The following is a 26,293-nucleotide window of genomic DNA, read 5'->3' on the forward strand; positions in this document are numbered from 1 at the left end:
ATACTTAAAAAGATACAAGCAAAACCATTTTTTTTGTAGCGAGCTGGTAATATTTTCTTAAATTATTATTGCAAGTAATATACCTTGTTCCCTGGTCTTTTCAGTGATGTTGATAGCAGGACCCTCTCCCACAGTAGTTGAAGCAGTAACTTTGAATGTGTACTCGGTGAAGGGATTCAGATCTGACACCAGATAAGACAGCTCCTCAGACAAAACATCCATCACCTCTTCTCTCACTGTTACCCCTGTGGCATGAATACAGATACATGTATACAACATTCACACAGATGATATGAAAGTACTGGAATGGCAGCTTTAGTGTTAAACAAAGCAAAGACCGAAAGATGTATTAGTTGTAGGAAATTTTGTGAAGCAGCAGAAATGAAGCAGGACAAGTGGGTGTCACCTGTAGTGCCAGAGACTGCAGTGCTGCGTGTTGAATAATGCCCTGTTAATGAAGCATCACGTGTAGACAAGTGAAGCTGGCCTGTTGTCAAAGTGAAAGAGGCAGAGGTCATATCCTCCATCTCAGATCGCCTTGTCAGCCATGGTGGATGTGTAGCAGGTGATGCAGATGTAAGAGACAAAGCGGAGGTCACGAAAACTGCAGGCTCTGATGTCTGAATATCTGTGTTGGCGCCGTGTAAAGTGGGAGCTTCATTGGATGTGGGTGTCCCGGGAACCATCGAGTGGACTGATGGATTAGAGTCCAGAGTGGGGGGAGCATCAGTGTGAGCAGCACTGGTCAGTGTGTGATCGGAAACAGTGGCTGTAAAGGTCGGCGGTGATGTGGTCAGACTGGGTACGACATGTCTCTTACGCCTCACGGGACTCTCAGGAGGGAAGGACTCTTCTTCATACAAACTAGTTGTAGTCTCATTCTAAAAGAAAGACATTCAGGTGAAAAATCAGATGCATTCAATGCACTTACTAAATACCAAAATACTCACAAAGCTTGCATTAAATACACAATGGAGTAGAGATGTGTAAAAATAATTGATTAGTTGTCAAAATAGTGATTGCAGTTGTCCTCTTTTTTAAAGAGCCCACTAATTACCCTGCACCCGAAGGGGAGGCAAGGGGTATTGTTTTTGGTTTGGTTTGTTTGTTTGTTGACACTTTAGCAGCAAAACTATTGGTTGAGTTCATACCAAATAGGATTTATAAATTGCCAGTGACCCAGAGTAGATGGGACTGCATTTTGGGAAAAGTAGGTCAAAGATCAAATTCTTTATGAATGTTTTGTCTTTTTTTCCCCCTCTATTTACTTATAATGGCCAAAATTAGTTTATGTCTATGCTGATATCAGCACACACATAGACATGACGGCATCAGATGGATCGATGCCAAAATAAGCTATAATACATGTGAGGGGCGGGGTTTGTTGTGCCTGGGCTGGCACCACTTGTTTCTGTTTGGGTTGGTGCAAGGTGATTTATGTTTTACCTCATAGAGATGCAGAACTACTGTTTATTCCTATTTATACAAATCAATAATCACCTTTGACTAGGTAAATACTGAGTCCCAGTTACAGATGATCAATCAAGAATAAATCACATTGTCACAATCATGTCATGAGACTCTTGTCATATTTCAATCCAACTTTATTTGTAACAGTGTACTTGCAGTTCACTCACTCCTTGGTCAGTCTTTTTTTTTTTTTTTAATATTTATTATTTTGTTTGGGTGAAGTGCACATTCTAATGATGATCATGACTGTTCAACTTAAGTTTGCAGTATTATTTGATTTCAAAAAGGTAATTAAAATGTCCATCCTTGCTATGGAGTGATATCCAAATCCTTTACTTAAAATAAATGTACAAATAAAACACTTTGAAAACATTCAAAATCTTTGGTATTAAGAATTAAAGTAGTCACTGTGCAGTAAATGGTATTTTATTACCACATATGTATTAACATTATTGATGCATTTTACTGCTGTCAGCATTTAAGTATAAGCTCATCTAAACACATCTGTTGGCTATTTTAATTAATCAAGCAGTGCATCAAATTGTAGATCATCATGTCCTTCCCTGTTAGAACCACATATCTCTAAACATCTAGCATTTGTTAAGCATTTTTAGGATGTAGCAGAATTTTAAAGTCAGCCCATATGACATACAGACCATCCAAAATCCATATAATTGGACATACAGTACATGAGATTTACTGGATTAGAAAAAGTACCTTAATGATTTTAATGATTTGATTTAAGCCTTTCCTGCAAAATAGGTAAAAATTTTTAAATTGGAAAAGTGTGATGATATGAATACTGCTAATCTATGTTTAAGGATTACCCTCGGTACCTGTTCTCCGGTGAGTGTGATGTCCTGCAGCAGGACGTCATCTGCCAGGACCAGTAGTCTGTACTGGGTAATTAGGCCATTGGGCTGGGCAGGGCTTTTCCAGCTCACACGGATGGAAACTGAATCCTCAGCTACTGCCTGTAGAGCTTGTACTGCACTGGGAGCTACTCACACACCAACAGAAACAGGCAGTTAGACATACATATACCAGTACTTAGTAGGTGCACAAACCTTACCACAGGAATACATCTTCTGGGAGTTATCCAATCACCTTTATGGATCCCTTTACATGCACTGTGCATCTTATGGTACTAGGAGTCTCTCAAAACAAAAAAAAAACAACAAAAAAAATAGAAGTTTGAATAGTTTTTTGATGAAAATCTAATGAATTTGCAACACTTTATAATAATGGTACAAAAATTAATGCACAAAAAAGCATGAATTCACACATGTAGTATATTATGCATCATCAGTAATGTACATTAAGAAATAGTGAGTCATGCATAAATTAATGGATGACCAACACATTAACTAATGGATTAAGGGATCTGAATCATCATGAGTCATCATTTATTAAACATGTTTATATCTTGTTCATCTCTGCAGTTACAATCAGCCAAAGCAACACAGCAGCACAGATGTGTTCTACTGAATTCCAAGTGGTGTCATTACTATGAAGCATTGCTTCATCATCACAATAATATGGCGCTTTAAATTACATTCTTCTGCTTTGTCTTGTTTTCTCCTGCAAAGATTAGATATGTAGTCAATGTATCCTACATACAAACACCAAGTGTACTGCAGGTTGTTTCATTATTATGAAATAACCATTCTGTACAACTTTCTGCTTACAATGGAGCTGGTTTAAATATTTATTGGTCTATTTTCTGAGAATTAGGTTTTACTTCATCATCACGTTTTGTCACAATTAGTTTTTTGTTTGATTTTTTAAATCACCCATCACCAGATCAGCCACAGAAGTCTGTATCTATCATAATGAGGATGATAATAATCATATGAAAGAGTACAACATACTACACAAGAACAGAGAAATGTGTTTGTTTTGGGCAGGAAGTGCAGAACTCCCAGCAAGTCCTCCGCTTTTCCATATTAACCACACCCACTTCAAATTTCTGACCAAATACACAACCACCACATGAGGAAAAAAGTTCTACTTGAATGGTGTGTTGAGATCATCCTGGAAGATCTCCCAAAGGAGGACTGCGAGAAAAGAATAACACCATTCACAGAAAACTGATAAACCTGCTGTAATAGAAAGGAGACCTATTTTCTATTTAGGTCCCAATACCGTTAGAAAAACTGATAACATCAGAGCTTTGTCGATATTGTGGTCTTTAATTGTTTAGTCCTGGGACCTGTTTAGTACAGGGCTTTGGTACCCATTGCTAGTGAGATAGTTGACTGTACTACACAGGAGATATTTTTATGATACAGTAAATACAAAAATGTGAATTGCGGTGCAGCACTGCCACTAGTTTGGGTATGAAATGCATCTTTTTTGGATCTGCTTGTCTTATAGTGAAAACCTCTGACCAGTCTTTCCAACACTACAACATGGTTCTGGATGTTGTCAGGAAAGATGGCATCAGTAAAGCTCAAGCTTATGCAATGTTTGGACTAGACTGGAATAACATAGTGTATCAGGCACGTATTGGTGAAATTTACCCACCATTTGAAATTTGTTCAAGATCTTAACCACGTTTAACAGAGGACACAGCCTCAAAAGTTTTAGTGAAACATGGAAGGGCTTTTATTATTATTATTATTGTTATTATTATTATTATTAGTAGTAGCAGTAATAGTAGTATGCAAATGCTGTACTACAGATTTTTTTGGGTTTTTTTTTTGCAACTATTGCTGTAGTTGTAATTGTCAAGTTGTTGTTACTAAAGGACAAAATATATCCTTTTCAACTGCTATGCAATTTTTTTACAAACTCAGTGGTCTGACATTTATTTTGTCAACACACTCAGTTCAAATGGATTGAAAGAGATAGATTAAATATATTTATGGGTAATAATTTAAGTCATAATATTTAGTTTAAGAAAGATCACGTCACCGCTTTATTTGAAGGGGCACAAACATGTCATGAGGAAGTAATGTTTAGTAAATGATGACACCACTTGAAATTCAACAGAACACATATGTGCTGCTGTGTTTCTTTGGCTAATCCTTTGTAACTGTAGACTTAACATGAACAAGACATGAACATCATGAACATGCTTAATAAATGATGAATCATGATGATTCAGGCATCTTTAATAAATTAATTCATGTATTGGTCTTCCATTAATTCATGCATGACTCACACTTATTTTATGTGCATTACTGATGTTTCATGATGTACTACATGTGTGAATTCATTATTTTTCATGCATGAATTAATACATGAATTCAGGATAATTGTTGTACCATTGATAGAAAAACTCACCCTTCATTCTAATCAAAAGTAACATTAGCAAACTGTATCACTCCGCTGACGGGTGAAAAACCGAGGGAGGCTTTGAAAAAGGCTTTTTAACATTCCTGGGGTGGGTAATGGCCAATAGCTTATATTAGGCTTAGAAACTGCTTCATATATTTTGATTAAAAAATTTGAGTTTGATGCCTAATGTTTCAGATTTTTTAATATAGGCATTTACTTCACTCATCTGTCTTTGACTTGAATGTTTAGAAGTTCTAATATTGTCAGTGATTAATTTCAGATGCGCATAGTGCATTTTCAGTGTCTAAATGTGAGAGAGGGGGTTAGATAATATTAGATATTTAATCACTATTGGCTTTTCTCTGCTCCAAATTATCTTTAAAAATCCATCCTTAGCAAGTATGCAGCTCTAGAAAACATACATAGGGATATTTTTTAAGATATTTTAATATAATACCTTTAATTAAAAAAAAAAAAAAAAGCTATAGGACATTATATAGGTATGAGTTCTCCTGACCTTCAGCAGGTGTGACTACAGTCTCCCATGCAGCAGGACCGACCTCTCCAGCTGCTTTGGCTCGAACAGTCACAGTATACTTTGTGTAGGGGTTCAGATCAGTGAAAGTATACTGCATATCTGCTGTGCTCTCTTCAGACAAATAGTCTGGGTAAAGGAAAGAAAACAGAATTTCTCCAGTAAAAGGGATGGGATTGTTTACTCTTTGTTGCAAATGCATTAAATCCGTATTTAATTACCTGTAGGTCCACGAAGGTAGAGCACGTAGGTGAATCTTCCTGTTCTAATACTAGGAGAGTTCCAGGACACTGAGATTGACCTTGATGACATACTCACTACAGTGAAGTTCTGCGGTGGATCCTCTGGGGCTGCAATGTAAAACCATACCGAAATAATCAATTCAATATTGCTCAAAATACTTTAAAGCATAAATGAATCACGAGGCCAGTCTGCTGCTCATTCCACACCTGATTCTGGCATGCGGACCATAGAGGATGCTACCTGTCCCTCTCCTTCACTGGTAAATGCTGACACTTCAAAGAGATACGCAGTGAAAGGTCTTAGCTGATCAACTCCCACTGATATGGGCACACTCCAGGAGGCTGCGGGGGGCACGGCAGAGACGGTAATGGGCGGAGAGGAAGCGGTTATCTCCAAGGGACTAATGGTTCCACGGGACAGAATTTCAGCTGCATCCTAGACAGAAGGCAGAAGCACATTATTTTTTGCACTTATGTGACTAAAAATAAAACATTTCACACAGAGAGTTCAGTGTAGCACAGTACGTTGCAGTGAGGCAGTGCTATCGTCATGATGTCCTCTGCGTTGACCTCCAGCATGCGGACTAACTCCGTTGTCCGAACATTTTTTGCTTTCACAGCAAACTTTGTGATGAGACCATTAATACGACGTGGCAGGTACCAGGTAAGCATAACGTAGGTGTGGTTATAAGCAAATGATGTCAGATTGGTCACCAGACTGGGTGCTGCAGAGAACACACATACATGAGGGTACAAACACATCTACATGTACTACAATATTGATGTGTTATATATTAAGACGGAACAGTAATGCGTGCACACGTGCATGAATACCCACGAGACTCAGCAGTCTTTATGTACAACGAATTGCTGAATGGCCCTCTTCCTGCCTGGGTTTCGCCTGCCACCTAAAGTAAGAGAAAGAAAAACACTTAAAATGATTTGTTCTGTTCACAATGACTATTCTCAGCTCCAGATAAGGTGCTAATCTCCGGCAATAATCAGAACTGGAGTGATTTTTAACGCTGTAGCAACAATGCTACAACATTACACACCATGTACACTAAAAGTATGTCACCAGTAAACAAAAACCTGACACCATGAAACCTAACATCAGCTGGTTCAAACCAAGCAGCGGAGGAAGTCGATGACATTAAATGATCGCTAGGCTTTCTGACAGAGGAGGTTGCAGCTGTCAGAGTGCAGCAGAAGCTGATATTGGACTTGGTGCAAGAGGTCAAAGCCCTGAAGTTACAAATCGCTGAGCAGTAGAAAAGTATTGGCTTTCTGGAGACGTATGTGGCTGATGTGGAGGAGTACACATGAAATCGTTGTAACCGGGCTGATATTGAACCCAAGGTCAAAAATCTGGGTAGCGACCTCAGTAATGCCTCGGTGAAATGACAGGTGAGTTTTTTCATATTAAAAATATTATAACTTTGTCCTTGGTGGTAAATTGTTTTGTTTATCTTATAACAATTATTACATTGTTATTAGAAAATGGTAGTGTGCAGGGAAACCTCTTTGTTGTAATCCAAAATAGGCACAATTTAGAATTTACAACATGAAAAGCTGTTTCCCACAGAGTTGAATCAATGCATCTCTAAATTCCTACCTCACAGAGATACTAGTTCTCTAGTGGCTACCGTGTTGGATTCAACCAGTGTCTATTTCCTGAAAATAAAACACTGCAAAAATGACTTACAACAATGTGGTTCTCTGATAATATTAACAAAAGGACATGCCAGTAGTGTGCCAGATATGCAAAGGACAAAAAGCTAATGATGCTAATGAGCTTAGCCAGGCAACACTCAAAGGTGTGATCTAGAAATATGATACACACACATACACACGCACACACACACACAAACACAAACACACACACAAAAACTGTATGTGCAGGTGTGTGTGTTTCTCAGAGTCCATTTGTATGAAGGTCACCATGGGTTAATGAATTCTGAAAACTAATAAGCACGATCACATTCAAGCTCAGTGACAACAGACAGTGGAAAGAGCCATGGCTGATCCATAGATCTGTTTACCTGATTAATAATGCAATCAGGATCAATTACCGGTATTCAGACTGATCAAAAGAATACTCTAGTCCCATGGAATCTGTGATAGTTCGCCATACTCACAATCATGATAGTAAAAGATATCAATTTCCATCACTCCGTTAAGAGTAGAATGTTCTTGCTCAGTCTTCATCCACATAACAACATAACCATGATGTTTATGATCCATGCAAACTCATTATTTATTACATGCATTAAGCCTTGTAATACATATATATTATCCATGGAGATTGGGCTCTGGTGACGATATGCTACCTGAATTTCATATGTAGAGCCTGAGATGAAGACAGTAAGCAGGACTTCTGGTATTTCCAGGACCCTGGTCACCTCAGTGAAAGTGGAATCTGGGTAGGGACACACCTCCTTGTACCTACAGGAAGAAATAAATGATATATACTTTACAACATATCGGTCACAAGAGCAGTTTTAAGTTAAATATGTTTTGCTGATAATACCTTTCCATCTACCAGTTTACTAATGGCTTCCCCTAAAGTATTAGCATTTTCTTAGAAAGTTGAATTGGTAGTTCTACATACAGTATTTGATGTTTTTATTTATTCATCACAATGTTTAGTAGCTGTGATTTTGTGTTGTTGTTTGACAGAGTGGCAATAAATACTGAATCATAAAACTGCAAAAACCCAAATCTGTTTCCCCTCAATATTGGCAAACAACTACCTGATGACATATTCATCAATATTTTGATGTGGATCCGGCATAAGCCAGGACAGCAAAATACCATTTGAGCCCACAGCCTCGCCTGTCAGACCTGAGGGTTTACCTGGAACTGGAGGAGAAGACAAGAGGTGAGGGGAGCAAGAAACAAAAACAGATGAATACCAGCAAATAGTTAGCTGGTGTCTGTAAATGATGCTTTTTCTCATCACATCTTTTCACAAACTCACATAAACCCAGCGACAGTCATTTGAAGAGCAGTGTTGTATTCTGTGTGGGACTGCGTGTGAGACTAGGAGAGTGTTTGGGCCTGTGTGAGTGTGTTTTAGCCTGAACTCTGATGAATAAGGTCTCACACAGCAGTGGCATTTCAGTGACATTCACTGCAGACCCATTCATTCTGTGGTTCAAAAGCTGGGGCTAAAGTTACCTAAGAGGAACTAAACAGGGAAGAGTTTATACCCACATTCACACACACGCACACATACAGTATCTACAGTACAAACGTGTGGACAGTGTGTGCTCCAAAGGGACTGGGTTAGACAGCAGAGGGCAGGCGTGAACTTGATAGCATTTTAAAACCCCCAAACTGAACGTATATATCAACAACAAACATCTCACCGCGCTCCTCAGTAGTAAGCATACGGCTGACTCCAGGGCTGATGTATGAGGAGGAGGCTGCTGTGACCGTTACAGAGTATTGTGTCGCTGGAATGACACTGTCCACAGCAGCCTATGAAAATGGAAAAATAAAGCCATAATCCACAGAAAACAGTAGTGATGGACAACTAGGGAAACAATATATAATTTTCAAGTACAATAACCACCTCAAAAAAATATCACAATTTCACAGTGTCATGTTATATATTATGTTATCATTATTCTTAGGTACAATGATCTGTAAAATTTCACTTCAGTCAGAGCATCAGTCAGAAAACAAACACACACACAGATGAAATTCTCTATCCAGTTACAATATTTCAGGAGTTTACATGAGCAAATGAACAAAGTATGTCAGAAAGAAAAAAAAAGCATGACTTAATATATTAAATCTGAAAAAGCATCAAAGGTCCTGATGTTCATGATATTTTAATTAGCAGTGTAGTAAAATGTCACCACAACTGTACTTGAAGCAGTACCTTAGATCCTGCACCATCTGCATCAATATGAATGTGGGTGGTTGTGTGAATGGATGGCAGCTTGTTTCAGCTCGTGGCTGCACTTGTTTGCATCTTTATGTTTATTTATGTTTATGAGACAGATGAGCAGTGTCTCCTGTGTTGCAGCCTCTTTGCTTTGAGTTTGTACCTGCAACACCAGGCTGTTTACTTGTCACATTCATACCTTGTGTTTACTCCAAGAAATATGACCTTAGTGTTATCTGCATATATCTGAGACTCAAAAGCAGACTGAGCAGTACGTTCTGTAGATGTGCTGTCCTGCACAGCGTTGTGTATTGAAATTTGTTTGCACACAAATGTCACATACAGTACATTTTACATTCTTACCTCAGACTGTCCCAGGCAGAGGATGAGCAGCAAGATGAAGGAGAAGATGGCCATGCTGGGTAGCAGAGTTAGGGTAAGTTTAGAGGCAGATGAGTAGTTACGAGGCCTCGCCAGTAGAGCTGCATCCAGAGTTAGTGTGCAAACATTAGTGCTCTACAGGTAATCCACTGATGTGACCAGGAATGACTCCAACTCGAGCTGGTTAGATGGTTAGTGATGTGAGTACAGATGACAGGGTTAGTTTTAAAGGCACCTGGTAATAACAGATCTTGATCTTGAGGTATTCCAATATGTTAGTGGTAATCCAGGGGGAGAAGTGGTTCTTTTCATTAGCACAAAGCTAACTCACTCCCTCTGGTCTCTCTAGCTCTCTAGGGAGAGCTGCTTAAGTAAATGAATGATTCAGGGTTGAGCTCATGAGGCCAACTTAATAAATGATGAGATCTATTACTCAACTCTGCTCTGTGCGTTCTCTACGTGTGTGTGAGGCATGTGGTGTGTAAGGTTACATTTCGGAGGGCATCTGACACCTGGTAGCCGGGAAAAGCTAGTAGCGGGGGCGGGGGCTTAGTTTAAAGGGAGGAGAGATAATTCTACTCTGAGTTTAAAAAGGAAAAACTGCATAAAATATTAGACTGGTCACTTGTAATAGTGTGTTTGATGCTCGTGTTGTGGTATGGTTTACAAATTTGCATGTACCTGAATGTATCCACCACGTGCAGGGTGCACTGTGACTTTTCCCTGGTTAGGTAGCAGGTCCACATGATAGTGATCCACGCAGCCTTCTGCCTGCAGCCAATGTAGTGAGAAAGCATGTGCAGACACATTGGTAACACGCACTCCTCGAACAGGGCCTGGCACTCATGAAGGGCAAGGAAGGGAGAAACAGAGTCAGAGACAAGAGAAAGTCTGACTTATATAATATAGACGTGACCAGGGCAGGTGATCTTAATGGGGGTTGAACCTTGTGATACTATCTACCTGTGGTTACAGTTAGAAAGGCAGCACTCCCCGTTGTCGCTCCTCTCACTCTTTCAGCACTCACGTTGTAGCTGCAGCCATCTAGCAGCCCTGTAACCACGGCAACCTGCTCCTCCTTGGGTATTATAAGCTTGTGTGTGACCGAGGTGTTGGCCACAGTGACTCTATGGAAGTCGAACTCACCTATGGCCTTGTCCCAGTTTACAGAGAAAGAAGATGAGTTTATGAAGCCCAGATGAAGGCCACATATTCCTGCGGGGCCTGAAAGACCAAGTTTCATCTTCTGAATTATCAAACATTAACAGGCTGATTTTCCTTTTGAAACATTGAACAGAATTAGAGGTTTTGTGCGTGTGTGCATGTATCTCTTACGTGTACTGAACTCTCTGTGGACTGTCTGACTTGTGTCTGAGCCCAGAACACTCTGAATACTGACACTGTATTGTGATCCTGGAATCAGATCTCCGATCTCATAACTTGGACTCTGGACCAACACCTCAATCCAAAATTTCCTGTCCACAGACATCAGCCCAAAAAACACCTGAGAAAAAAAACAACAAATGAAAAACAAATCCTCTTTCCTTACTGGATCTTCTAAAATCAATTTTCAATTACTGATAGTGGAAAAAAATGAAAGTTGTTGATCTCTGTAGCCTGTACATCTGCCAATATCTCATTTTATGCTTGACTCTGTTATTATGGGTTTATTTGTGCATGTAATGCTTGGTCATTCTTCCTGGCTATGGCTCTTCGGTGGTCATACATCTTTAAAAGGTTGGTAACCGAATCTGTGCTCTGCCAAGAACTGTTGCTTGGAAACCAACAGGTAAGCCCAGAACCTAACTGAAGTGGCCTTATTTGTCCTAGAAAAAATTAGCAACGTTCATGTAATGACACCACCACATTTCAATACATAACATTATAGCCATTTCTGTGCTTTCAGGATGTCTAGGCATTCCTGATAAAAGATCTTACCTTGTACCCATCCACCTGTCCTGGTGGTGGTCTCCAGGAAACAAAGACAGATGTCACTACCTGCTCTGAGAGAGCAACTTCCTGTGGCACCTCTGGGACTGAGCACAAGATAAGCACCACATTAGCAAAAAGAAAAAAAACACCTCAAAAACATTCTGAGTAAAATGGCGTGAAGTGAATTTCTACTCCACTGTTCCTTGCAAGGGAAGATACAGAACGAGAACGCATGAGCTCAGATCCATATTAAATTATGTCATCTTATTTTCCGTGCGCACAATTAGAGTAAAATAGTTTAACAATATCCGTACTAATATTGTAAAAGCACCACAGAACAGCCTAAGAAGCAAAAAGTGAAGCAGAAGACACAGACATAATTTCCTTCATGACTGGTCTCTGTGCTTCAAGGCTTGAATTCCTTTTTGAAAATGATTTATTTCATATCATCACTCCACGTTTAATATTGTAATAAACTGTTATCACTGAAGTGAACTAAGACTGAAACCAAACACAGACAAAAATAATTTCCTTTTCATCTGTCATGGCTTACCCAGAAACCTTTCAAATCTTCAATTCATATTTTTCATAATCATCTTTTCCTAATCTGTTTTAATAATTCTGATGTGATGCTATTACATCGTGGTGCTTCTTTTTATTTATTTCCTGCTAAATTAATTTTGTGATCTGCCTCCTCCTTTACATGCATGCACACAAGCAACTTAGAGTTAGTTGAGATGCTGAAACTTACTTGTATGGAGCATCACAGAGGCAGGTTTACTCATCCTTTCTCCACTGACGCTGATCAGTTCAATGGTATATTTTACTCCAGGAGAAAGGGCTTCAAAGATGTAAGATCTGTAAACATACACAGTGTTTTAAGGTTGAAGTAAGTTGCATTCATACAGGAGAGGATCTGCTGATTGTAATTCATGTCATGCAACGTTGTCATAATTTTTGTGACTGACCTGAGCTCTTGATGAATAATGATCACCTCTTGCTTGGCCGTTTTATTTTTGATTGACAGGATGAATCTGCTCACCACTCCTGCGACACCACTCCAGCTAATGCATATAGATGATGTGGTTTTATTGACAATAGTCATCTCCACTGTGCTGGGAGCTGACGCATAAAAAAAACCAAACAAAAAAAAAAAACATAGTTGTTAGTAAAAAAAAAAAAAAAAAAAAAAAATATGGGGAAGTTTGTGTATGTGAGTGTACTTCTGTGTATACCAGCAGTGATGTCGATAGTGACGGAAGAACTGTCTGTGAAAGACTCCTTTTCTGTTCGCACTGCAAAACGGTAGTGTCGGCCTGGAGTCAGACCAGAAAACACAGCGTTCTGACTGGAAACCTTCTGCACCTGCAGGACAAGCAATCAACAAAAACTCTGATGAACAGCCTTATTATGATTCTTACCATATGCCTCTGCAGATATTGATTGTTGATACATTAAAAACCAACTATCCGTTATCATGAATCTTCCCTCAAGCAACAGCGAATCGGTGCCCTGCTCAAGGCAATTCATTCGATTTTCCCGTGGGTGAAAACTCATTTCATTCGCCCAACCCTTACTTTATAGAGTCTACAAAGACTCTGAGAAATTACATACAAACTTGTGCAAGATACACTTAAAACATGGATTAGAGTAAATTACTAATTTATTAATAATTCTAATTTATATTAATGAGTTTGTTATCACAGACTGCACAGTTATGTAATCACAAAAAGCTGAACTGTAAAGATCCCGGGTGTGCTGACTGTGTAAAACATGCAAAATTAAAATTGTAAAACACAGACTATATGTTGGATGTCATGATCGCACATCATATTTACAGTCAAAACATCTGTATCCCCCCCGGTGGCTGGCTGCAGAAGGCGGCATTAACCCCACCCACTCCCTGTCGCTCTATTGGACCTCTGCCAAACTAACAAGACCGACACTGAATGTTGTAATGACCCCTCAGCCACCCGTTTTCACAATGCGTGATACCCTCCACTTATACCCCTATTGCTCCCTGCTCCCCTACCAGTATCATTATCCCCTCACCTCATCTGTGCTTCTCCTATCTGCCCCCATGACCATGCACTGACCCCAAAAGACCTGAAAAATATAGGTCAACATTGTCATCCAAATTTTTCGTGGAAAAGATCTAGTCCAAGAGCTCCCCAAGTGGCACTTACAATAAATACCATGAAGGAAATTGGACAATTTGGTGAAGAGTAATGAACTCAAAATGAACTTTTTTTTTTCACTTTACGCAAATGTACAAAACATGCTGTCCTCATAAGTATTGATACTAAATGAAACATAAGGCTTTAGCTATGATGTTTAACTATAATTGTGATCAATACTGGATAAAAATGTTTAAATGATCATTTTTTATGAACACAAACATGTGACACAGCAGTTTGTCACTTTGCTCAGTAGTCATAATAAAAGACTTTGCTGGAGTTAAAACACTACAAATATGCTATTAAACTTTTATTTAACATATATATTACAGCTGAAGTGATATATACAGCTAATAGCAGAGCATATTTTACAAATAACTGGATTGTACATAACCTTTCTATATTCTTGTGCTGTTAAATAATTAGTTTCTACAGATTCACAGACTTAAAATATCACTTATACAAGCAAGAAAAAATATTATTATTAAAGTTAATAGTGCATTTACATATATGTCAGAAGTATAACTTTACATATTCAGTTACATCTTTTTTTCTACAAGTGATACTGAAATTTTGTAAACAGTAAGATATTCTTAAGCTAAACAATGAGCCTATTTGAGAAATGATAGGTGAAACTTTTATTTTTGACATTGATGTTCACTTTTGCTTGGTCTGGCCCAACTGTGTTAATTCTGATCCCAAAGACCAAATTTTGACACGCTGACCCCAATTTGACCTTGAAAATGAAGGTCAAGGTTTGACGATGCCCAAAGAACTCATCCAAGGGTTTCCCAAGTTGCACCTGAATACCAAAAATGAAGCTGATCAGACAATTTGGTGAAGAGTAATCGTGTTGACACTGATGGACAGACACACAGGCGAATGCCACAGGGTACGACAACACCCTGCAGCTAATGGCAGGCTGAGGGGTAAAAAGACAAAGACTGTTTCAGACTTTATAGTTTGGTGCACATTTAAATCAACAGCTTTCTGATCAGTTTGGTTTTAATATATTATTTGATGTTATAAAAAAGAGTTATTAACATCTGTAATGACTAAATGTGGTCAATCGACGGGTGGACGTAATGATAGATTTGTCTCCAAATTGTGTCACACAAGCAACATAGCATCACAACATTAATCTGTGTATACAGTCTGTGATTTCATTTCACATTTCAAAATGACCAGTAATCTGCACAATTACCTCAGCGACTAAAATGATATTGGCCATATCCCCTAATATGAATATATATTAGAGATTATATCGTGATTTTTAAAAAAAACTTTTTGTTTGTTTACCATAAGTTGCTGGTCACAGTTGAAACAGACGACCTCGTAGCTCTGAGCATGTCCTTGTGCTGAATCCCACAGCAGCTCTATAGATGAATTTGTCACCACACCCTCCCTCACTCTGCTCGGAGGAGCCAGACCTACAATCACAAACCATATCATACAACCCACGCTGTAATTATTGCTTGAGAATGTAACACTAATTAGCCTTGGCTGAGAATATTCTGATAAGTTTTTGGGGGGGGCGGCTTACAAATGAAAAGATTTAAAAAATCACTTATGGTGTTTTAAAATTCCAAATGCTCAGTATTTTTTAGTAAACAGTGTGGTGTTGTCTAAATTAGGGTTAATTAATTTGTACTTGCTAAAATCTGAATTTCAGTGAGCTGAAGGAAATGAAGATGTATTCTGATTTTAATTAATGCCAGAATGAGGATAGTTATCAAGTGCAAGCATGCATGTAGGAAAATAAATAAAATATGATGAGCCTTCTCCATATTATATAACAACAACAAAGAAGCTCTAAATTTAGGAATCAATTGCACTAACCTACTTTAAATCAGCATCAGAAAATGTCACATTTATATCAGATAATGGCTATTGGCAAAAACAGAACAAGTTGAATTCTGCTTTGTTTATATTTGAAAATATGATGCATAGCTGTTTATCACTCACAACAGTTGTCTGTGACCTTAAAGGGACTGTATATAACATTCTAATGTCGCATATTAAAAATGACCTACAATTATCATTAGAATAATTGGAACAAAAAGCTCTGACATTATGCCATAGATACCAATATATTGAACTGTAGAGATGTGCACTGAATATATCCACACTAGTGACTTTTCTATTGGACATCTGTGCAAACCTTTACTGACTTTTACCAAATGTCGAAAATTTAGTCCAGTATGGTCCACGATGATGTCAATACAAAGCAAAATGAGGGGCATTCTATTTCTTCTTAGTCTGTATGTTACACCAGTAATCTTAGTCAAGTCATCAAGTAATGTGAGTGTGATGAAGTCAGTAATGCAAGTACAGTAATGATGTAAGGCCCTTTCAAACAAATATATAAGGTAACTATGAAGGCATTCTTATATGCTACTTTTGACTTCAATACAAAACAAAATGAGGGCCATTACATTTTTCCTAATCTGTGTGTTACACCAGTAATCTCAGCTCAGCTCCCCATTTTATCAACTCTACTGCTTCTGTGACCCATGGATTCCCACGGGTCAACATGCCAGTTATAGATGAGTTTCAATGTTTACTAACGTGACGTCATTAAGATGCGCGCGCAACTCGGAGGTAAAAACAGGAGTACCAGCTCCAGCCGGCTCACATACACCTCCAGGCTCACCAACGGAACTCGTGAGCGAGCCGATATGTTAGCTCTAAAACAGTCCATTAACTGTCTCTGTCCAAAAGCCGATCCCAGCTTCTCTTTCACGGCCGCATAATTTGACTTGACCGCTCCAGCTGAACTCACCAGTGTCACCTGCCGTAGCTCCGACTGCCACTTCCAGCTGAGGAAACTCTGGCTGCCATCGCCGGCAAAGGGAGCAGGTAGATCCACACTCACTCTGTCTCTATAGGGTGATAGTCCAGGGGAAGCCCTCCTGGTAGGTTTAAAGGGGTCTTCATCACTGTACCACATGATGACAGTTCTTTTTTTCCACGCCGCTAAGCGCAACGGGCACGCGGGCTAACTATACTGAGAAGCTATGCTAACTGCGGTAATAACTATAAACAGCAGTCGGCAGAACAGAACCACCGCTGCCATCAATGGAACCGAGCAGTTTTTATGCCTAACTTATTCTTGGTGAAAGCAAAGTAATAAACAGCACACAGGAGTTTAGCAGGTCCATCCACAGGTACAGGTTTTATTCTACGAAGTTTTTCGTTTTACAGGCTACAAAGTCGGCGTGACTTCTGCCTCCAAGATGCGTGCGGCAAGAGTTAATGTATGTTCACGTCACATGAAACTTCTCTATATAAAGGGAATGCACATACGTCACTTCCCCCCTGGGCCACGCCCTTCTAAGTCAGACCGAGTGGCTCAACATGGCGGAGCACAGCAGTAACTACAGCGAGACCGGGTAAAATGTGGAATATAATGTGAAATTAAAGACAACTGGACTCGACATGGATCCATACAAGCTACCAAACAACAAGTGGTCTACGAACATTGATATGTGGCCGGAAATCATGTATCCTGACATTTATATGAACCTGATTTCAACGCCGGGAAAATCCACAATGCAAAGGCTGAAAGTATACAAAAGACAAATAGTTGTTGAATCCTCGTCATCGTTAATTAGAGGATTACAGCTGGTGAGTGCTTTCACTTCAACATACTATTGTTTTTGAGGTTTTATGTCAGTGAAGATGTATTTTCTTGGTGGTGATTGCCAAGGTAAAGGCTCAGCAGTAGTGCTCACAGTTCGCTACTGATTTACTGGAGTTGAACCCTTAGTACTGACCCAAGTGAGTGTATGATCTACTTGATACAACACAGCTACAACAGCTTTGTGCTAGAGTACCCCCTCATTTGGAAAACTAGGTTAGCCTCAGTTTAAGCTAGTTTACAAATTATGTAGAGCACAAGGTTCATAATCACACAATTGAAGACAAAAATGTTTCAGTTATGAAGTATAGAACTAAATGACAGATGCTAACATTAAGAGCTTTACTAAGAAGTAACGTTAGCTAAAACGATATGTAATTTAAGGTATGATTTTAGGCAAGAATACAGCATAAATTAACGTTACCTGACACGAAATGGCAACCACAGATCCAGGTTTCGTTGCCTGGATTCCAGTTATTTCTACGAATTGCAGCGATCCATCTGCTTCTTCTGTCTTTGGCTTTAGGTCGCCGCTAAAACAATAGCTCCAAGTGCTTTTTAAACCTATTTGTGCAATCAATGGCACAACAGCTCTTCCCCATTTTTTAGATTGTTCTAAAGTTTTTGCAGTATTCAAGCCAAAGCCGCTACTGGTCTCCCTCTTTCTGCCACTCAGTGGGCGTAACCGCAGTGACGACACGTGCATACCCTCTATTACCCCTCTATCCTGTACTAATTTAAAAAATGATTCGGTTTCCTGGTGTGTCCACACATACCGTGCCATGTTTCTTTTAAGACTCTTCTTCGCTTGTTGTAACATCCGTCAACATCATTTTTTTTTGTTCATGTGACTCTAGCTGCGGAAAAAGGTCTTTCCATTGCATTTTTGACCAACATACCAATTTTGCTATGCCCGAAAAACTACCTCTTGCCAGTGCAAAAACTTTTTATCGAAAAACAAGAGTTTTGGCCAAATTGTCATTCTTCCATTGGGCAAATTTTTATGCACAAGTTATATTTGCGCAATTTGAGAGTCAATGAAAAAGTGACAACTGATGGACCCTCAGGTTAAAGTGACCACTAGGGGGAGTATTGAGTCACAGTGTTGGTCTATGCCTCGGTGAAAACCCATAAGCACTGTTGATTTCACCACTGGATACAGCTCTAAATGAAAAGAATGGAGTTTGATGTTGAAATCGTAGTGTTTCTTCTTCACTCTGAGGCTTATGCAGATATAAAGTTATTATGGGATGTTTTATGTTTTTATATTTATATATATATATATATATATATATATATATATATATGATTTTGTCTGGAAGAGAAAACTTGATTATACCATAATATAGATGTGTGTACGCAATAATCTTTATATGTTATCAAGTAAGTGATACAGTCTGTGTATATGAAAAATTGATGGTGGTTTTTATAGATGTGTTTCTGGTACGTGACTTCACCCTGCTGTTAAGAGTCTGTACCATAATACTACACATAACCCTGTTAATGCTATTTGTGTATGTGTTTGTGTTACTCCCAAGCTAAGGCAACTTACTTGTTTTAATCAGGCGGGTGTGGTAAGGTGGTCCAGTCTGGTTTCGGCTGGTGCTGTACACCTTGAACTGGTATTCTGATCCTGGGTTGAGGTTGATAACTGTTACATTGTGAATGCCAGTGGAGAGGTGGTACCAGTCGCACACATACCCACACTGTCCCTCACACTTAGTGTCGCAAACTCCTGGACAGATGCAAACTTTGACCCCATCAATCAAACCCATCTGTGAACGCTGGATGTAAAGGTGTACAGATGTTGAGCCCACTGACAAGGGGACTGCTACCTGCACCGCCACTGGATCTGCACATACACACAGACAGCGGTTAGAATAATAACGCCTTATGTGTATATTATTAAAAAGTACATGTTTTTCTCTTACTTATGGTGTGTACTATACTGGTCTTCTGACTTCTGTCATTTCCTCTGACAGCAACCACGCCCACTTCATAAGTCTGACCTGGAGTAAATACATCCACAGCAACACACACAGTCTCATCCCCCCAACGTGCATCAGGACTGGAATGATTTATCCACAGCAAAAACACATGGGCCTTATTGAGTGTTTGGGCTGTGATATTATAACCATCTGGCGGGTCGACATGTTGACTACTCCAGCAGACAGTCAGGTTTCCTGTAGAACTCATAACCACCAAACCATGTGGTGCTCTCACAGCTACAAGGTGCCAAAAAAAGAAAGATGGTACTGTTACAATTTTAGTTCTGGCATTTATTTGAATCATTTTCACTTTGCATTCAAATTAGTAACATATTGGGTCTATACTGGTCATTTAATCCTATACTCAAAGACCATATTCTTCAACTACTGGCAGTTTTACTACAATAACCTCCTCATTACAACTCACTGATATTAAACAAGAAATGTGCTGTATGTGACTTGTGATCTTCATATGCTACAATGCATATGATAATGTTCATTCTCCCTTAACATAAACATAAACATGCTCTATTCTTTGTACAAAACACAAAACTACAAACTGCTTGTAATATGCAAGGTCTAACTCTACAAATGAGAACATATTCAGAGTTAGAAAGATTAAATTTAGAATAATTTGGACATTTGGAGCAAGGAATCACTCAGCAAGGTGAGTGTTTAAAGGCTGACTTATTCATTACAGTCCCAACATGTCACTGCTATCAATATGTAAGATCAAACAAGCCCCAGTAGGCGTTAAAATACTGCAAGCAATGTGACGAGAAATGGTTTTGACCCAACTCGCAATAGGCCTTTTCATGAGCAAATTTGTAATCATTTTATGGCTATTTCCAAATCACTGTATAATGCTATTTTAAACAGACAAATCAGGAGTTTAAAAGAAATGTACATTTAATAAATGTTATCTTCATTTTATGCACTTGTTATTGAAAACATAGACACATGTTAAATATTGTCACCTTCCTAAAATTAATTACCTACTCGGGTAAGTTTTTTGTCTTTCCTGAATAATCTGAACAATCAACTTTGGCAGTTATTTTGGGAAGGTGACAATATGTTGTAAGTTACATCAAGTAATTTAAGCAGAGTCTCATCAGTAGAACAATATACATTTAAATTCAGTTAAATAACTCAAAGTACGCAGTTAAAAGGCTCTCAGTAAAACAAATAAAACATATGCTGGCCTTTCTTATTAGATTCAATGTTGTAAATAAGTTTAAAAAAATGTTGAAATTATAATTTCACTGTAAAGTCAAGTAAAATCTTTTGTAACTCATCTGTGGGCTGTGACCTAGTCTTTGGGAAGGAATGATCTAGAGAACCACAATAAAAAACTCAGTCTCAATAACAGGCTAATGTCACATGCTTACCTGTTTGTACAAATAGAGGCACCTGTCCACAGCTCTCAATTCCATGCAGGGTGACTGTGTTCACTTCAATGCTGTATTTCCTGTAGGACTCCAGCCCTCCAATCACAGCTGTGTATGAGTGCCACCCATCACTTTCAGATGACCTGAAGATGTTGGTCATTCCGGCAATTCTTTCTTGTCTGGAAGTCAGGTCAACATAGCGTAAAACAAATGTCCATCCAGCAATATAATGTGCATCTTTCAGCATCCAGCGAACAGTTATCTGATTGACGGTAATAGAACCGATAGTGACATTCTGAGGAGGAAATGGTCCTGTAAGAAAGGGAGCAAACATTAGAAATGATATCCCAAAGCTGGGGATAAAGCTCTGTTTGTGTTAGCAGACTCACTAGTGTATGCAGTCCGTGTTTGTCCCAAGCTCCAGTTGAATCCAGCAGGGTGAGAGGCTTTCAGGGTGAAAGAGTAGACGCTCCCTGGAAACAAACCTGCCACAGTTACCCCTCTGGAGGAGAGGGAGATGGGGACTTTCACAACTTTTTTAACTCTGCTGTGACTGTGCGTTCTCTGTGTTTTCTCCTCTGTCCAGTCCTTGCTTCTACTTCCTTTGACTTGCCACAGATCTCCTTGTACCTCCTCTTGATACTGAAGAAATATCTCAAAAGATGAATGATTAAGCAAATTCAGGGGTGAAAGATCACTCCAACGAAGCTCTGCCTCACGTTCTGTCACCTGAACCAGGTCAAAGGGGAATGAGGAGGAAGCTGGAGGGACTGTGGAGAGGAAATAAGGAGTTAAGACCAAAAAAAATCTACAAAAGGAAGGAAGATGGCAAATGCCCATAAGTTATTTACTTTGGTACTGGCAGATGAATGGAAGTGGGATGTGACAGAAGAAAGGAGTGAGAAAATATCCTGGTCCTGTGGCATTTCTCTGAAGGGCAAAACAGTCTGTCTGATTGTCTGGCAGTAATGATTTCATAACATCTGTCAGATTATTGACCGAACCATCAGACCAGAGAGGTTGACCCTCCTCCTGTGGGATGACAGAGAAGAGACATTATGCGCTCTAATGGATACACACGATAGAACCAGTTTTGACAGAAGATTTCAGATTTCACATCTTTAACCTCCTCAGATCCAGCAAAGAAAAGTTTTGGCTTTTTTTTTTTTTTTTTACATTAAATAATTGTCTTGATGGGAGCATAATGCAACATTTTTTAGACACCTTTTGTTTTTTTAATGGAATGTCCTTTACAGTGGACAGTGTTCTTTTTTTAAAGTAAATCTGTGAAACTCTTGTCCCCTTCATAGGATAAAAATGCATTGATATATATACTCCGAACACGTGTATTGTCCATTGCAGTGAAGGACACTTTAAAAAGCATATCTGCAAAACAAAATCTGCATTATCGTGCAACTGTTAACTTATTTAGGATTTTAAAAAAGTATTCACTGTAAATTCTTAATCAAAGTGGTTGGTGAAATTTGTGAAAGTCTCTAATATGATGAAATATGAGACAATGGGCTTTAAATAAACTGTACACACTGCAAAAATCTAAATCTTACCAGGTGTATTTTTCTCATTTCTAGTCGAAATATCCCATCACACTTAAAATAAGACATAATCACCTAAAGAGTAACTTGTAAGTGAGATATAAGAACTTATTTTTAGACAATAGATATTGAAAATCTTATTTCAAGAAATCTTAGCAGGATCATTTTCACTTGTTCCATTGGCAGATTTTTTTTGCTTGAATTAAGCAAAAAAAAAAAAAAAAATCTTGAATTAAGCAAAAAAATCTGCCAATGGAACACGTGAAATTATCTTGGTAAGATTTCTTGAAATAAGATTTTCAAGATCTATTGTCTAAAAATAAATTCTTCTATCTCTCTGAAAAGTTACTCTTTAGGTGATTATGTCTTATTTTAAGTGTGATGAGGTACTTTGACTAGAAATGAGAAAAATACAACTGGTAAGATTTTGATTTATGCAGTGTAACACACAAATTTCCCCCCTGAGGATTAATAAACTGTCCCTTAGTCAAATGAATCAAAGTCATAATACAAAGTGTAGAACTGGTATCACCATTAAAGTGTTAGTGTATACTTTAAGACTACCTGTTGGTCATTGAGTCCAGTCCAGAGCAGCAGCAAAGTGTTGTGGCTCAGTAGATGAGAAGATATAAAGTGCAGATCCTCCAGGGTCTTCAGGTCAGCCAGGTGACTTCCAGCAGCCAGGTTTCTGCAGCCTCGCTGGGCATCACTCCAGGCTAAACCTCCCCTTCTCACAGAGTAACAGCTTCTCCCATTAGTCAGCCAGCCATGGGGGCAATGAGCTGGAGATAGAAATGATTACACACCTAAGCCGAGGTTTCCAGGCTGCCCAGAGTCAATATTACGATTAATGATCAAATTTAGATCAAGTGGGTTTTGTAACATGTACTATACCTGTTTCTAAGCCAACGACGAGTCTCTGCTTCAAAATGAGTTTGTGGTGTTTTATAGAAGTAGTTACCACAATGTTGGCCTTGAAGTGTGTGCCAGGTTGAAGAGCTTTGACTGTGTACTGGGATGTGAGAGCTGAGGAGTTTATGTTGAAGGTATTAGTTCTATCAGTGTTATCCAGAGTCAAGGTGGATAGCGTATTTTGTCTTTGAAATTTCCATTTCAGTAAAGAAGAAGTGGTTGTGCTTGATAGATGAAAGGAGGTCAGAGAAACAGGACCTACTCAGAAAAACAAAAGAAACGGATTAGAGACAAAATTAGATGTTTTCAATAGTTTTAACTGCATAAGTTCACAAACACTCACTAAGGTTAAAGGTCTTTTCCTCGATGGTGGTACCATTTCTGCGGGCCCTCAGGGTGACAGTGTAGCCTCTTGGATTCTCAACAATGTGTAAAAAGAGTTTACAATCAGGAGAGCATGATGAGTAGTCAATAGGCTCCACATACACCTGTAGAGAAGTTGTGAGGAGAGGTGGAAGAAAAGCATTACTCCTTAAAAGAACAAATCCTGCAAAAACCAAACAGGATCAAGGGTAGCACTGATATTCAGATCTTTTCTTACCAGATGGTTATTTGCATCTGTGCAGGTGACTGTGTAGGTGTCTGGATGTTGACTGGATGGGAAAGGCTGAAAGGCAATTTCCACCTCAACAGGGTTTGAATGTTGTTCACAAGTCAGTAAAACCCCCTGAGAAAGAAGAGGGAACACACATAAGCCAGAAACTCTGATGTGTGTATAAATGAAATGATCAGAGCATGAGATTCACCTTACCTGAAACAAACTAGTCAGTAACCAGAGGGTCACTGTACTCCCACCCATTGGAAGTCACTCACCAAACACACAGTTTCAGCCTGGACACATACAGTCACTTCCACGGCAAGTCACTTCCACGGCTCCTGCTGTGTTTTCAGCCATTGGTATGCTCAAAAGACGGCTCAAAACAACTGTGGGTAAACATCGGCTGTGGAAAGTCCCAGACTATTTGGATCGCTGACACACAGCTGAGCGTAACAGGTCGCACTTTATAAACCGTCTGGATTCACACTAGATGTTTAGTTTTTCAGTTCTGTTAAATGAGTCCGTCTGGATTTTCTTCCTTTTTTTTTTTTTTTTGCTTGTAGTTTGCAGAGGCTGGACTTTGAATTTAGCGGGCACTCAAACACAGCATTCAATGGCTCTGTGCACTGAGAAGCAACCCCTTATGAGGGTGCACACAGCAGACCCCCCCCCCCCCCCTTTCTTTATTCCCTCCTTCTGCATATGGGAGGAGAGACTGTGCACGTTTAAGTTCAGCCCAATTTGTTCTGGCTCTTTGTTCGGATAAGAGCACTTTACCATGGCAACCCGGCCTCCTGAGGGAATGAGAGGTGGGGAGTCCGGGTCTGGGGAGGGAGGATGATGAGAGGGATGAGGGATGTAGTGGGCTTTTATGGGGGTGGGGGGGGTGTTGAGATGTGTCCAGTTGGCAAAAGCCACCAGCTTCACCTCTCTGCATAAGCAACAGACAGCCACATAGTCAGAGCAAGACACCAAGATTTTGTTTCCATGAGTTTATTTAACCTCTGAAATAAGTATGCGCTCCAAACTGGTCATAACAGTGCAGGCAGTGGTGTGTGTGTGTGATCATGTGTGTGCATACTGTAAAAGTTTGGGTTTGGTTTGGAAAGCGGGGTGTGGCAGAAGCATTGGCCTGTGTGGAATGAAAGGAATGTGAAAGGGAGAAAAGATTGGCAGACAGAGAGCTGGAGTCCAAGGAGGGTTTCTGTTATTAAGAGGTGACTCCCACATTGCAATAACCGCTCGGAGGTGAAACACAAACACATGTCAGCACGACAGATGCTGAATCAGGATGGAGATGTGTGTGTTTACCTACTGAGAGAGGAAAAACTGCAAGGATGTGTGAATAGGATGCATTCTAGGTCACAAGGAGATAATTCAAAACATGCAGTCTTGCAATAATTCAGACAAAGACAGTGTTAAATCCTTTATTGACCTAATCTATTTCAGATTTTTAAAAAACTACTAAACTCAGAGATCACATTTTTATAACTGATTGTTTTTCTAAGGAGCCACTGCATAATAAATGTATCTGCAAAAGGCTATATTTTTCTCCCATAATAACCAAGACGCATATACACCATTTAAACCCAAAAAAGGATATAAAAATAGAAAAACTGATGTGTCATTTTTTGGTAATATACAGTAGGATAAAAGGCTATTGGCATTGTACCACCACTGGAAAAGCACTACACAGCCAAATGCATGGGTTGGCACAGTAGGTCTAAAGTGTAAACTAAAGTGCAGACACAACTAGATGAAATACAATCTTTCAGTCACATAAGTTAAGACGTGTTTCTCTGACAACTACAACTTTTCGTCAGTGTAGTAAAGTGTACTATTAAGACAAACAGGAATGAAACATGGCTGGTTTTCATGCTTGTCCGTTCGTACTGTGAAAATCTGATGTTCTCCACTTACACCTTCATTCACCCCTCACACATTTTTGCTTTTTTTTGTCATGATGTTTTTTGTTTCTTTTTTTTTTTTCTTTACTTGAAGGCTCTTTTTTAGTTCCATTGACAGGAACAGTCCAGAGGCTCTTGGAAGTTGTACTCCACCACAGTGGCGTTGCGAGAGCAGTAGAGCGTGACAGAGCGAGTTTGTAGTCCACTCTCACGGCAGCACTTACAAAACCTGGCGTGACTGTTGATGTTAAAGTTGAATATGGTGGCAGACGGACACTTCCCATCGCAAGAGTAGACAGTCACCTGTAAGAGGAGAAGATGATGTTGAAATGATGATGTTCTGTTTTCTCCCTATTTTGTGTTTTCAATCCATTGAGAGCTTTGTTGGCATCA

General features: G+C 39.2%; 2 protein-coding genes across 2 annotated transcripts in view; both read right to left on the reverse strand.

Moving 5' to 3' along the window:
- Positions 1–24,523, reverse strand: part of ptprq (protein tyrosine phosphatase receptor type Q) — a 53,331-nt gene extending 28,808 nt beyond the window's left edge. The window contains exons 1-29 of the mRNA XM_030135574.1: positions 24,207–24,523; positions 23,997–24,122; positions 23,739–23,883; positions 23,378–23,653; positions 23,048–23,265; positions 21,782–21,962; positions 21,320–21,700; positions 20,931–21,242; positions 19,486–19,779; positions 19,107–19,406; positions 15,214–15,344; positions 12,973–13,102; positions 12,706–12,859; positions 12,489–12,595; positions 11,744–11,841; positions 11,141–11,309; positions 10,769–11,029; positions 10,487–10,647; positions 8,901–9,012; positions 8,283–8,391; positions 7,860–7,974; positions 6,368–6,437; positions 6,055–6,254; positions 5,737–5,965; positions 5,509–5,637; positions 5,270–5,416; positions 2,307–2,470; positions 407–881; positions 84–245 (exon numbers count right to left, since the gene is read on the reverse strand). Coding sequence (XP_029991434.1) covers positions 84–245; positions 407–881; positions 2,307–2,470; positions 5,270–5,416; positions 5,509–5,637; positions 5,737–5,965; positions 6,055–6,254; positions 6,368–6,437; positions 7,860–7,974; positions 8,283–8,391; positions 8,901–9,012; positions 10,487–10,647; positions 10,769–11,029; positions 11,141–11,309; positions 11,744–11,841; positions 12,489–12,595; positions 12,706–12,859; positions 12,973–13,102; positions 15,214–15,344; positions 19,107–19,406; positions 19,486–19,779; positions 20,931–21,242; positions 21,320–21,700; positions 21,782–21,962; positions 23,048–23,265; positions 23,378–23,653; positions 23,739–23,883; positions 23,997–24,122; positions 24,207–24,254 — 5,404 coding nt within the window. The 5' untranslated portion in view covers positions 24,255–24,523. The remainder of the gene's footprint in view (positions 1–83; positions 246–406; positions 882–2,306; positions 2,471–5,269; positions 5,417–5,508; positions 5,638–5,736; positions 5,966–6,054; positions 6,255–6,367; positions 6,438–7,859; positions 7,975–8,282; positions 8,392–8,900; positions 9,013–10,486; positions 10,648–10,768; positions 11,030–11,140; positions 11,310–11,743; positions 11,842–12,488; positions 12,596–12,705; positions 12,860–12,972; positions 13,103–15,213; positions 15,345–19,106; positions 19,407–19,485; positions 19,780–20,930; positions 21,243–21,319; positions 21,701–21,781; positions 21,963–23,047; positions 23,266–23,377; positions 23,654–23,738; positions 23,884–23,996; positions 24,123–24,206) is intronic.
- Positions 24,524–24,974: 451 nt separating this feature from the next.
- otogl (otogelin-like) overlaps positions 24,975–26,293 on the reverse strand; it is a 29,963-nt gene continuing 28,644 nt past the window's right edge. Inside the window, 1 exon segment of the mRNA XM_030137489.1 lies at positions 24,975–26,203. Coding sequence (XP_029993349.1) covers positions 26,003–26,203 — 201 coding nt within the window. The 3' untranslated portion in view covers positions 24,975–26,002.

This window comes from Sphaeramia orbicularis, chromosome 6 (assembly GCF_902148855.1).
Source record: "Sphaeramia orbicularis chromosome 6, fSphaOr1.1, whole genome shotgun sequence".
NCBI lineage: Eukaryota > Metazoa > Chordata > Actinopteri > Kurtiformes > Apogonidae > Sphaeramia > Sphaeramia orbicularis.